Source organism: Pelobates fuscus, chromosome 5, assembly GCF_036172605.1.
Source record: "Pelobates fuscus isolate aPelFus1 chromosome 5, aPelFus1.pri, whole genome shotgun sequence".
Lineage (NCBI taxonomy): Eukaryota > Metazoa > Chordata > Amphibia > Anura > Pelobatidae > Pelobates > Pelobates fuscus.
This window is the reverse complement of record NC_086321.1, coordinates 166,598,806-166,613,776: the sequence shown is the minus strand read 5'-3', so window position 1 is coordinate 166,613,776 and position 14,971 is coordinate 166,598,806. Positions and strand designations below refer to the sequence as shown.

The 14,971-nt window shown below is 37.2% G+C and overlaps 1 protein-coding gene across 1 annotated transcript in view; it reads left to right on the top strand.

The window, feature by feature from the left end:
• Positions 1–14,971, top strand: part of SEZ6L (seizure related 6 homolog like) — a 332,693-nt gene that overhangs the window by 252,013 nt on the left and 65,709 nt on the right. Inside the window, exons 6-8 of the mRNA XM_063454639.1 lie at positions 2,813–2,998; positions 3,747–3,912; positions 9,047–9,201. Coding sequence (XP_063310709.1) covers positions 2,813–2,998; positions 3,747–3,912; positions 9,047–9,201 — 507 coding nt within the window. The remainder of the gene's footprint in view (positions 1–2,812; positions 2,999–3,746; positions 3,913–9,046; positions 9,202–14,971) is intronic.

The following is a 14,971-nucleotide window of genomic DNA, read 5'->3' as shown; positions in this document are numbered from 1 at the left end:
TGTGTCAGGTTCTTTGATTAGATGAAGGCATTATTTTTTTCCTTTAGAGTGAATTGCTTTGAAACATTTGTGTTTCAAGATTTAAGAGCTTGTTGTTTTGTCTTTTTTTTTCTCATAAAGTCATAACAAGGATTTTTTTTTCTGGACCTGTAAAAATGTCAACATCATATACTTTCATGCTTTTTCATATTGCACTTATTCAACCCACAGCAAAGTAGAATTAATTGTAAATATGTTTACAATTTTTGTCAATGTAAAGATTAAATACAGACTAGACTTAAAATACAATAATTTGAAGAGATAATTCAAATATGTATTAGAAATAATAGAAATCACACTTAGAGAAGTTAAAACAGTAAGTGAAAGTTTGTGGCACATGTGTTTTTTAATTTCATAATAAACACAATGTAGACTTTGTCCAGTCCAAGACGCATGGACTATGGCCTCGCCCACAGCCAACAACAAATACAATGTAGAAATTTAGGAATTTCAAGTACAAACCTTTCATCCGAACATACTTTATTTAAGGGTGCCAAGAAAAAAAGTGATGTTTTGGCCACACGGGGCCTTTCTCAAACCTTGAGAGCGTAATTCACACACATGGTTATTTGACCTTCTCTTTATTGAAACCAACATATGTATGTAGACAATAGACATCTATTGGGCATGTATATGTTTACAGGATACAATTAGTACTCTTCATCGTTATTGTCTAAATACAGCTCACTATATTCAGTTACAAAAAATGTAGGACATTCTATAGTAACAGGTTATCAACACTAGAGACTCTTTCAGGTCATATAAAGTTAATACAGTAATCTATCAACCACTTGGATGCCCTGTGGTGTCCTGCACCAGAAATCCTAGGATTTACTTGCTATTTCAAGGAGCTTAAAGTAAGCCTATAATAGAAAGCGAGAATCATATTATTATTTTTTTTATGTACATCAACACATCTTACAGTGACCTTAATATTTACTTTGGAATACATGTGGGCTAATAAAAACATATTCCAAATCACTATCTGAAATCAAATTTTACATTTCTTCCATTTTCTAGCTGATACATATAGTTATTCAGATTGTGGCTTTGAAGCAAGTCAGTGTCACTCTGGAAATGCAGTTTGAAATAGAAATGTGTGTTTCTGATTATATTTTATTGATACAACTTGCCTCTTGGTCAAACAACACAGTTTCTAGCTGATGAAATGCCACTAGTTATGGTGTTAGCAATAAAATCAAATAAGCCAGTAAACCCACACGCCAAACGTATAAGGTTTACAGCATGGAAATATGATGACACATAAAATACAGGTACAATTAGTACTCTCTCAATAGAAAGTTCAAAGGACCCGCAATGCAAACATACAAGCCGAGAAAATAACTCAACTAATGAATAACTTATGAATGCTTACTTATTTCCAAAGGTATTAGTTATTAAAAATAATAAATTAAAATCCCCTGCTGACTGTACATTTTGATCATCATTTTGATCTGCACTGTTTTCTTTTACTGCTACAATATTAGATAGGAATAGTACATGACAATTTGTACATTTAATACAGATTAAGAAACAGCGTACACATAAAAATATATATTTTTTAAGGCTACTTAAAATGACATATTTCAGCAAACAAATATGGGGATTCAGTTCCACCATATGGCCACCACTGCTTCACAGTACCCCAGTAACGGTGGGTCCTACACTTATTCCCTGATGTCTGTACATTCTGATCATCCATTTGACCTGCACTGGTTTCTTTGGTGCTGCAATATTAGATAGGAATAGTACATGACAATTTATACATTTAAAGCATACAGTTTAGAGAATTCTAGTTTAAAGTCTCCCGGTATATGATAATATGACCAATGCATCACGAATACTGAAGTCATCAGATCGCAGCTTCATTAACACTTTGTAGGAAAAAAGACTCTTAAAATAAAACTCGACAGAAATAGGTGGATAACCTTTTAGAGTTAGAACTGGGATAGTAGTTATCTTTAGAGAAGTAAAGGTAAGTATTTGGAAACAGAATTAGGATGGTAAAAGACATTACCTTTCTAGGCATGCTGTCCTACAGTGATTTAGAATTACATAGCTTCCCACCAAGCACATCCCGTTGGGATCTTGATTCTCTTGTATTTGTCCAGGGTCCGCAAGAGTTTTCGATGCAATACTTAAAACACTTGAAATGCAAAGCTCACCAAGGAACACACTTAATATAGGTGTAGACACCCCTCTATAGTATCAGTTCTTCTTTTTTACAAAAACATACTTTAACATGTATAGGCATCTCCACTGAGAAGTTGCATGTGAATTTTTCAGGTGGGAGAAATGTCTGGTGCAGATTAATAAATTGGAGTGTAGGAATTACAGCCCATATTGCCCTGAAGACAGGAAGCAAATAACCTTAAATCCCCTTTAACCCTTAACCTCTGTAAACCTACTCCAAAACACCTCCTAACTCTAAGTCACTCCTACAGGATGCAGTACAATACTGTATCCCAAGGGTCTTTCTTAACTTGTTCCAGACGTAAGGGCATGCCATCCCACAATAGGAGGGATTTTACACTGTTAGGGTGGCATAGCACACCCTAACAATTTGTCCCTCCGTCCAGTCAGCCTTTCAATCCAACATTCCAATTGGATTATTTCATATTAGTCCAGCAGAAACACCAGACGATTTAATTTGATGAGTTCCTTAAATGTTAGCCAAATATTGCTGAAGATCACATTGATACATACCAGACCTATACGATCACATCACTTTTCCATTGACTATAAAGTGAAAATATGTGTTTGTTTTTATTAGTTTTCAAACTGAGCTGCACTTTCCCTCGGAGACCAGATTATGGTGAAGTAAACGTTGTTGATTTACACGCTGGTGGAAAAGCTAATTTCCACTGTAACATGGGATACGAACTGCAGGGAACCAGAAACCTTTCTTGTATCAATGCTTCTAAGCCACATTGGAGCAGCAAAGAACCTGTCTGCATAGGTATAGTATTCATAAACTAAGTAACACAATCATTATTCATGTCACCATACAGAGTATGTGAACAATGCTTATCTTCAACATCAACCAAGAGCTCCTACTGTAGTATAAAGTGTCGATCATACAACTAGCCAATTAAGAACGGCCTTTTACCTTTATGATTCAATACATCATCACACATGATAATTTGTCCCAGGATATTATTGTGCTATTATTTTGTTTCCATTACCTCTTACCAAATCTGCTGGAAATCTATTTTATACACCCACTTAGCTTTCATGAAAGCAATTCTTAATATCAGCTTTCTAAATGGGTTTGTTTTCTACATAGTGAATTGTGGTGAATTGAAAACCAGATGTGAAAAACTAGGGCCAAACATAGTTATTGTGAAAATACCTCCACATCTTTGTTATATTGCCAACTTTTACCCCATGTATTAAATTGTCCTCGGAACTTGCCACAATTCACTGTTTTATGAATTAACCTCATAATGGTGTTCAGTTGTGAAGCTCTGAGCAGAAAGAATATTTTACAATAATTTAGAGGATATGGGCTTTTCTATCTCTAACTGCTATAATCAACACAGAGAAAGAATTAAATAATATTGAGCCCCTGATCATCGTGAACCACCAAGCCTTTTCACCATTTTGTTCGATGGCCAATCCAAGCTTGGTTATAAAAATACTTATTTATTGTACGATAAAGTTGTCTGCGATGAACTATTTGCAATATACATGTTTTATATCTACAGCCCCATGTGGAGGCAGAGTGCAAAACGCAACAGTGGGAAGAGTCCTTTCTCCAAATTTCCCCAGTAACTACAGTAACAATCTCTTCTGTGCGTGGACCATTGATGCTCCTTCAGGACAGAAATTGCACCTGCATTTCGAAAAGTTTGTTATGGGCGAAAAAGACAGGTGAGAATTAAGTGGTCAATAAAAATTCACTGATCCCTTTTAATAAAGCACCAGACACCGTCCTCTAAATAATGGTTAAAATATAATTAGTCATTAAGGAAAAAGAAGCCAGGTGAGGGGCCAGTGCTACCACTAGGTGAACTAGGCAGCTGCCTAGGGCTCACAAGCATAAGGATGGCCAGCAGAAGGGGAGCATGCAGCACAGTTCTCTCATTCCTGGTGGTCACTGCATGTAGCGTAGCAGTGCATCCTCTACCCTGGTCAAACAGGAAGCTGCTCTCTGAGAGCAGAGCATCTTCTTGCCAGACCAGGTAGAGGAAACAGAAGATCCTTCACTGTGGTCCACTTGGCCTGCTGTATGAATGTAAATAGGTGAAAGAAAGAGATCACAAAGGGATGAGGGGATGGACGGACAAAGAGACAATAGTATAGGACAGAGAGAGGCAGAAACCCCTAATTGAATAGCATCTTCAACAGAGTGGTGGGTTATGCCAACAAAGCTACCCACATACAAGCATGTGTACATCAAATGAAAATGGCTGTAGCCACTTGATAACAGTCACTTTCGTCCGTCCCGATCATGTGATCACTTCCGGGTCCGCCTCTCCAGTGACGTCTGCGTGACGCGTTTCACCCATCTACCTGGGCTTCTTCCAACGACATCATGGATCTCTAGCCCTTTCTTTTAAGTCCCTAAATCTTCCCCTTCTGTTTTCTCATTGGTCCGGGGGCGTGGTTTCATCGTAGGGAATTCATTATGTTCCTCCTCTATGGGAGTGTGTACTAGGGCTAGTGTCCATCCTCTTGTTACACATAGAAACCGTAAGAAATACAGATGTATATTATACAGTATTACACTTCTAATAAGTATATATACACAACCACATTCATATGCAAACATTTTAAAAATAAAAATAAATATAAAATTCAGAGAAAGCACACCTTTATGCTGTTATAACGTTTCTTCCAATACACAACATTAAGTGAATTCAGAAATAGATTGAAAGAGCATAAAATCACCATCTGAATCCTAAGAAATCAAAAAGCTAGATGAATATAAATATAGAAATAGTAAAATAAAGTAAAATTCAAAATAAGTTTATCTTAATGTAACAGCAATTGCTTTAGCTATATATAACTATAGGTGCATTTACTGAATTTACTGAAGATTTAAAGAAAAAATCTTCCATCTAAATCAACAAGAAAAAAATAAATAAATAAAGTGCTAATATATACCGCCGGGTTTCCTCTCTCGAGGTCGCGAGGTCTCACAACAACGCTCCTGATCTCGCGAGAGTGAACTCTAGCCTCAGGAGCTGCAGACTAGAGTTCACTCCCACCAGACCACCAAGGTTTCTCCACTAGGACCACCAGGGATTGCAGGAAATGTCCCCCTCCCTAAACAAAGGTAAGAAGGGAGGGGGTATATAAAGTTTAATCATGTTTTAATTTTAAAAAAATTATAAATTCGGTTTGCACACACTGATACCTCAAGCACATACACACTGCCCCCCCAGACACTCACTGCACCCCTCACACTCACACACACAAACACACACTGCACCTCTCACATGCACACTGCCCCAAATATACACACACTGCACCCCTCACACACACACACACACACTGCACTCCTCACATGCACACTGCTCCAAACATACACACACTGCACCCCTTACAAACACTGACCCCTCAAACACACATACACTGTATCTCTCGCACACTTTACCACCCATAGACACACACTGTATCCCTCACACACTACACCACATTGCACCACACAACACACTACTGCCCCTGCCCCTACCACAGGACCTATCCGTTACCACGGCAGACCCCAGGTAAGTTTTTTAACTGTTCTTAAATGGTTTGACTACTTACTCTGGGAGGATGCCACGGCACTCCTGGCACCATAACCACTACAGTGACCTGGATGTGCCTAGATTGATTCTATAAATACCCAGGTGCCCCTCCCGAGATTGGGTTCTGGATCTGCCCCTGCATCCCAGTAGGTATACATTGTATTCAGTGTTATCCAAATAACTCTCAGTTAGGAAAAAGGACAAATGAGTCATTTGTTACATGTGAGGACAGAGGAAGAGGTTCTCAACTGTCAAAAGTAAAGACAAATAAGTCAATGGGACTTGATGGAATACACCCAAAGTTATTAAAAGAGCTCAGTGGTGTACTAGCAAAACCATTAACCGATTTATTTAACCAATCATTGTTCACATGAGTATTCCCAGAAGATTGGAAGTTAGCGAATGTTGTGCCCATTCACAAGAAAGGTAGTAGGGAGGAGTCGTGCAACTAGAGGCCAGTAAGCCTTACTTCAGTAGTGGGGAAAGTAATGGAAACCATGTTAAAGGATAGGATTGTTGAACATCTACAATCACATGGATTTCAAGATCAGAAACAACATGGGTTTACTTCAGGGAGATCATGCCAAACTAAACTTATTGATTTTTTTGATTGGGTAACTAAAATAATAGATCAGGGTGGTGCAGTAGACATTGCTTACCTAGATTTCAGTAAGTCTTTTGACACTGTGGCACATAGAAAGCTTATCAATAAACTGCAATCTTTAAGTTTGGATTCCAATATTGTTGAATGGGCAAGGCAGTGGCTGAGTGATAGGCAACAGAGGGTTGTAGTCAATGGAGTATATTTGAAGCAGGTCACCAGTGGGGTACCTCAGGGATCTGTACTTGGACCCATTCTCTTTAATATGTTTATTAGTAATATGGCAGAAGGTCTTGAGTGTAAGGAATGTCTTTTTGCTGATGATACTAAGATATGTAACAGGATTGATGTTTCAGGAGGGATAAACCAAATGACAAATGATTTAGGTAAACTAGAAAAATGGTCAGAGTTGTAACAACTGACATTTAATGTGGATAAGTGCAAGATAATGCATCTGGGATGTAAAAACCCAAGGGCATCTGAGCATCCAACATCTGAGGAAAGGGATTTAGGGGTAATTATTTATGATGACTTAAAGGTAGGAAGACAATGTAATAGAGCAGCAGGAAATGCTAGCAGAATGCTTGGTTATATAAGCAGTAGAAACAGGGAAGTGCTCATGCTATTGTACAGAACACTGGTGAGACCTCACTTGGAGTATTGTATGCAGTACTGGAGACCGTATCTCCAGAAGGATATTGATACTTTAGAGAGAGTTCAGAGAAGGGCTACTAAAATGGTTCATGTATTGCAGGATAAAACTTACAAGGAAAGGTTAAATTAACTTAACATGTTGAGCTTGGAGGAAAGACAAGGTGGGTCGGTTATGATAGAAACATTTAAATGCATAAAGGGAATCAACACAGTAAAGGAGGAGACTATATTTAAAAGAAGAAAAACTACCACAACAAGAGGACATAGTCTTAAATTAGAGGTGCAAAGGTTTAAAAATAATATCAGGAAGTATTACTTTACTGAGAGGGTAGTCAATGCATGGAGTAGCCTTCTAGCTGAAGTGGTAGAGGTTAACACAGTTAAGGAGTTTAAGCATGTGTGGGATAGGCATAAGGCTATCCTAGCTATAAGATAAGGCCAGGGACTAATGAAAGTATTTAGAAAATTGGGCAGACTAGATAGGCCGAATGGTTCCTATCTGCTGTCACATTCTATGTATCTATGTTTCTAAGTAGAAGATCAGAGGTAAAATAAAAGGCTAAATGCTGCCTTACACCCAAATGGAGTTACTATAGGATACTCCTTAAATCCCCCAGCCCGCCAGCCAAGTTTCCTCCTATAGCGTCCACATAACTTCTAGTCTAGAGTCAAAGATATCCCACATCTAAGCTATTCTACCTAAATAAGCATGGTACAGGCAAAACGTGCTGTGCTGAATAAAATAAAAATTAAAGTAAACCAATGCACGTTTCAGTGCTACTGAAGCACCTTCAGCCAGGCATTCAAGGGAGCCACTCACCAGGTTTCCCTTTATTGGACCGAGGCAGCCAGTCACATGATAGCCACAACCAATTGCAGCTCATGGGGCATGTAGGAGGTGTGCCGATACGCCATATTCATGTCCTGGATCCTGCCCTTAGTGTACCGCCCCTTTGTCAATCATCACACACATTTCCGGGAGAGTGGGAGGAGATCTATTCGGCGGTTTTGTGCACACGGGGGGAGGAGAGGCAAATAGGTGTATTAACCCCTTATAGTACATAAGGGGAGATTGAAATAGAGGTAAAATGCTTAGAAGTATATCTCTATGTATATAGGAGCCTCTATTTCTAATCACTGTGCAAATAAAGGGCAAACATATCCCCTATATAGTTATAACCAGAAACATATAGAGGGGATCACCACTGAAATATTGCACAATGTCATTAATCTTTTGTTTTTAATCTTATGTTTAGATATATTTCTGTACAGGTGTATATATCTCGGAGACTATATTATAGTGCCTAACTTGAGCAATGCTCTGTCCCATGTTACATCAAATTTTTATATTAGAGGTCCATATATCGAGATTATATTTGTATTTGCCTCCATTGGTACAGTAGTGCTTACTTTTCTTTAAATTGGACATACATCAAGAAACAAGTGTAAATGGAAGCCAGGTGCTAATAAACTTTTATCACTCCTATTAATCTCTATGGGAAATGTTGACATGTCGTCAACTGCAACTGCCCATTTGCCAAATGTTATCTAAAAGTTAAATATTGTAGCTTATAAACTGCCACTAATCACTATCAATAGTAACTAAAAGTTTGGCAACTACCAACTTGTTATTAAATGATCATATGGCCCAATATGTTTTGCAGATATCTAAAGTACCCATAGGGTGCAAAGGGATAAATTGTTGCCAACCTCTTGTCAACGTTCTATCTCGAGTGTTGTATTTATCGTCTTGCAGAAGTATATTAAGGATATAAATGCTATTCTATCTTTCAGACTGATACATATGAAAATCTCTTCACTTAACATTTATTGTTTCATATCAGAGCAAAATTCATCATAGATGATCGATGTTATCTCAAAGTAAATCATACATTTAGAAGAGGTTAGAAGAAGACGAACTTAAAAAGGAAAAATTTCCCTTGACTTATATGCACACTGAGCAATATTAAAAGTCTGTAAGGGCTAGACATTAATCTTCCATTTTTAAACCCTTTAGGTTGGCTGTTTATAGTAATGGAAAGATCCTCTTTGATTCTGCCAAAACAGAGACGGTGCCGTTTGAAGGTCTGATTAGTGAAGGATCTTGCATTAGAATTGAATTTTCTACAGATGAGTCCAAAACAGCTCCTGGGTTCAACATTCGCTTTGAAGGTAAATGATAAGCTACAAGAATATTACAAATATATAAAACAAACATTTTTCTAATATATCTTATTCACATTTCTTTTTACCGATATAAGAAATTCTTTATTATGTCTATATGGAAAATATTTTAGAATCTTGGGATAAATTATACTGTAAAAATATATTTAGTAAACAAAGTAAGACATTTATGGGACATTTTTTGTTTTATTAATGGCCTCAGATTTTTACGGAAAAAGTGAAGTAGATCCTGTAAGCTAGAAAAGCTAGTAAACAAATAGCACCAAGTAGTCATATGCTTAAATATGTATACTGTATATACCATAATGAATTATTTTTTTCAGTTCTGCTTCTTTGGCCTAAAATTTGAAATTCACTTTAAATTTCCAACAATTCTCACTTTAATATATAACCCTGTCGGTTTTGTTTAGCAGTATTCGACTTTGTGAATTTTATGAACATTCCTTCCATTTTATAGATAAACCATTACAATACACAAACACACACACATAGAATTTGCCTTCTGATGATATAAAGATCTACTGGCATTTTACGCCTTGTAATAGAGTGCAGAGTCCGTGAGCAGAACCTTTTTTTTGTTTGTGGTTGGCAGTATATTCACCAGCAATATGTTTCTTTGCTTCACTGAAGACACTGACAAACTGCTAACGGCTTTTGAACTGCAATATATTAGTTTAAAAAGACAATTTGTTATGAATGACAAGTGAGTAGCTATATTTACCTTTATGGAGCAGCTAGACTATAATATTGACATCACTATTTATTACCGCACACTTTGCAAACAAGCATAGCTGACTACAAATTTGTCAGAAACAACACTTCAAAGAGGACATTAAGTCTAAAAGTAAAACTTCCATCTTTATGATGCTATTTAAATTACGTCAAAGGTACAGCAGGATATAGCTTGAACTTCATCTGCTGGCTCCTAATGGGGCTGTCAAAGCCTTGATGCAATCTGTTGGATGTAATGTAGACATTTAACCTTTTCAGCACACGTGAACTGCTGTAGATGAATATTTCATAATTCTGTCTTTCGGTTCATACTTAGAAAATAGAGTTCAAAGAATGGATATACAAATGGAAGCAAGACCTTTCACACATAGGAGGTTGTCATTGCTACTATATTACTGTGTCCTGTATAAATAAGCTGGGTTTTTCTTTAGAGTTCATTAAAAGAATCGCTGCAACCTTTACAATGTAATAAACAGCTATATTAAACCTTGCCAGAAATCTGATATTATCATAATGATGCACTTTTACATCTTTTAATAACACATAACTAGTGTTTCATCATGTTATAATGGATACCGTACTATGTTTTAATTAGTGTTATAATTCTGTTATAATTAGTATAATATCTTAATAACTAATGGTTAGAGTCTACCTAAGAAACATCTGGATTTAACATGAAAACACTGTTTGGATACGCAAACTGCTTTCTCGCATTGCCTATCAATGTCATGTTATATCCTGCAAACGATATTTCACATGCACTGAAAAAATAAAGAATTATAAAAAAAAAAAAAGAAAACACTGTTTGGGGGTACACCCAAAACTTGCATTATTTAAATGTGTTGCTGCCAGAGTTTGAAATTATTAAAGTTGATCCATAATACACCAAAAAGGTTCATCGTGCACACAGAATTTTTTAGAGAGTTATTGCCGCTGAGAATAAGAGTGAATCTTTTTAGAGACAGTTTTACAGGAATATTACACCCAGACTGCAGCAACAGTTTTACAGAGTTTGGAGGAAAAGATTCTGAAACAAGGTGATCGTAAATTAAGAGTGATCAATTTATCAAATCATAGTCTTCAAGCAAACAAATGGGGGTGCTGGAGAATGGGTTGTCGTTTATTCCTACACTGGCATTCGACAAGTTCTCTTGAAATAGAGATAGTCATTTCATACATAGTTACATAATTATGTACATAGGAGAAAAATAAACATACATCCATCAAGTTCAGCCATTCTCTCATCTGTTTTTGTTGTTGATCCTAAAGTAAGCAAAAAAAAAAAACAGTTTGACCCCAGAATGGCAGTCAGACCTTTCCTTAGATCAAGAAGCTGTTACCCCACAAATTAAAAATGATATTCCTGATTATTATATTTCTGAAAGTATCCATCATTTGATGTTTAAACATTTGCACAGACTCTGTAAAATTCTTGGTTAAACTCAGGCCTAATCAGAATATATCCCACAGAGAACGCTATGCATTGATACAATTATGGTAGAATGAGAACATCCTCATTCCAGCAACAAATTCCATATCCTTATTGTTCTTCCTGAAAAAAAACAAAAAAAAAACATTTTATTTGCCTTAGACTAAATCTCCTTTCTTCCAGTCCAAGTGTGTGATCTTGCTTCCTATGTATAGTCCTGTGTAATAGATTTCCAGACAATGTTTTATATTGGACAAAAGAAAAGAGAGCAAGCGCGAGTTAACAGATGGGCAGCAACCCTGAATGAGACCTGGTACTTGTGATTCCAGGCGCAGGAGCCGAGGGATATATTTTCTTCCCTGGGAATTCTAATGCCTGCAGTCCATACTTGGAATCCTAATCAGCCCAACACACCTTTTTTGGATCTTTTTACCCTTTTCCTGAGTGTGGACCATACCCCAGATGGAAGAAACTTACTGTGCATCCCATAAGTGGGGATTATACCGCTGTACACCCTCCACACTAGAGTTAGCTATAGCTCTATCAAATATGAGTTTATTTCCATCTATTCCACTAACAAATATATTGGACTGTTCATATTGCACTATTGGTTTATTGTATCTGGTTTTGTTTTTTATATGAGTGGATTCATCCGAATAAAGACAGTGAGGATATTACTCCTGATCAAGCACTTTATTTAAAGGGACACTGTAGGCACCCAGACGACTTCTGCTCATTGGAGTGGTCTGGGTGCCAAATCCCACTACTCCTAACCCTGTAAGTGTAATTATTGCAGTTTTTTATAAACTGCAATAATTACCTTGCAGGGTTAACTCCACCTCTAGTGGCTGTCTACTAGACAGCCACTAGAGGTCTCTTCCTGGTCCATAGCACAGGAAACCTGTGCTAGAGAGCGTCGCTGGACGCCCTCACGCTGTGTGAGGACCTCCAGCGTCGCTCAAATCCCCATAGGAAAACATTGAAAATCGTTTTCAATGCTTTCATATGGGGAGACCTAATGCGCATGCGCGGAATTGCCGCGCATGCGCATTAGGTCTCCTCGGCCGGTGGGCGGGATCAGTCTCGCCCGCCGACCGACGGAGCCAGTAGGAGGAGCGGTTTTCCTGGCACTGGAGTTTCCCTTTAATATTTGATCTGAGTAAGATCCTTCCAATTGGACTCTTTTTACTGATATTTGAATATTTTATTCCTTTTTTTTGTGCTGTTGTATTCTCTTATATTTGCAATTTTTGCAGCGCATTGTATTATATCTTATTGTAGGATTTGGCGTAGACCTTACTTCCTTTTTTTTCCCCCTTAAATTGGTTTATATTAGCCCTGAATATATTTGTATAATGCTATCATATGCCATCTAAGGTGCTGTTTTTCTAAACTAAACAGATTTAAATTTGTTAAACTTTCTTCATAACTAAATTGTTATATTCATTTTATAAATTTTTTAGCCCGTCTCTGCACTTTTTCTAGTGCCCTAACATCCTTCTTTAGAATAGGTTCCTAGAATTGCACAGTTTATTCAAGGTGTGGTCTAACCAGTGATTTAAAAAGAGGCAAAAGTATCTTTTCATCTTGAGAATTATTGCCAGTTTATATACATGACCTTACTGGCCTTAGCAACTTCTGATTGCACATTGTTGACTATTGTGTAGTCTATAACAATTCCCAAATTTTCTTGTGTGTTGTTATACATAATTCACTACTGTTTAGTATATTGGTTGTGCATGCTTTACATCTAAGTGCAGTACTTTGTATGTATCTGCATTACATTTAATCTGCCCTTTAAGTGCCCAGTCCCCCAATTTATCTAAATCCATCTGCAGCAACGTAGTATCCTGCTCAAATTGTATTACTTTACATATTTTTCTGTCATCTGCAAATACGGAGACTTGACTTCAAATGCCTATTTCTTGATTATTTATAAATATGTTGAATGGAAGCTGTCCCAGAACAGGACCCCGAGGGACACCACTTACTACTTTTGTCCAGCTTGAAAATGTACTATTAATGATAACTCTCTGTACTCTATCTTTAAGTCAATGTTCTACACAGGAACATTAATATTCATTTATTCACACCATTTGTTTTTAGTTTGAAGACTATTGTGTTGCACCATATGGAATGCCTTGGCAAAATTCACATTGATCACTTCCGCTGAGACACCCTGATCTATACTTCTATTTACTTCTTAGTAGAATGCAATTAGGTTAGTTTGACATGATCTATGTTTCATAAAACCATGCTGAATATATTAATAACAATGTTATTTCTAATGAATTCTTGAAAATTATCTCTTAATAACCCTCCAAATACTTTCCCAGCCACATAAGTTATTAGTAAGAAGAGACGACTAAGAATGTAGGCCTTACTTAAAATGATTATGGTTGTGTTCAGATATTGGCCGAATAGTTGGATTCCAGTGACTCAGATTTTCAAGGATTAAACTTCACATAAAGAAATCGAGAGAAAGCACACAATATTGCAAAAATTATAATAACATTGATGCCTTCGTGGAAAGGGTGTGTAAAGTTATTGATAAAATGCTTGTTGAGCTGGTTAAACTCAGGCCTAATCAGAATATATTCCACAGGGATTACCGTGCTTTGGTACAATTATGGTAAAAGGAGAACATCATCATTAAGCCCTCTGACAAAGGAGAAAACCTAGTGCTGATGGACAGGACACACTATATTAAGATAGTAGAGAATGTTCTCAAAGATGTGACAATGTAGTCTGTTCTTGATAGAGACTTCACCTTGGTAAATCTAGGTGAAATGCAAAAGATTATTAAGGAAGGGCTTACTGATGTAAAATTATCAAGGGTGTAAGCCTTAATTTGTGTCCGTAGTATAAAACAAAAATTAAAAATAAATGTTATTTTTTTTTCAATATATGTTTGTAAAAAATCCTGCGTACGCACGCCGATGAAATGAATTGTACATGCACCCTTCATGAAGTCGAGGCTCATGTTCGGGGGAATAGAGAGCTATATTCACTCTGGGGATTGCTGTAATCACTACATCCTTGGATCACAACACTTGCTCTTGTAAGGGCAGCCTGTTTCGCTCTCTGGACTACAAGAGGTCTACTCACTGGAAGCTGGATCCTGGTCTTGGGTCCAGGGCGGGTGGAGGACAGCGAGACCCCAACCAAGCTGCGGCGGTTTGTGGGGTTTATGGTGGTTATGGTGTTCCAGTGTGGTGCTTATGGTGCTTGCAAGTACTAGGAAGCAGCGATTGTCGGTCTGTCACACGCTTATGGGTAACTTCAGATATTTGTTTATTTGACCATTTATTTATTTCTTATTCTTTGACATGTTTTTTGTTTTTTGACTATGGGCAAGATGAATGTATATCTATGTTTGATAGTGCAAGTGTATTTTGAGGATATACGTTGACTTCCAAGAGGAGCATTCTAACAGCCAATGGAAAAACATGGTCACTCCAAAGATTGTCCGCATCTTGTGCACATTTAAATACTAGACAACTGTCCTGTGTGTTTCAGAAAGCTGACTTCAAGATAATTTTATTCTTGAGAAATGCATGCTGTATACTCACGCATTCAGGAGCAGAGCAACATATG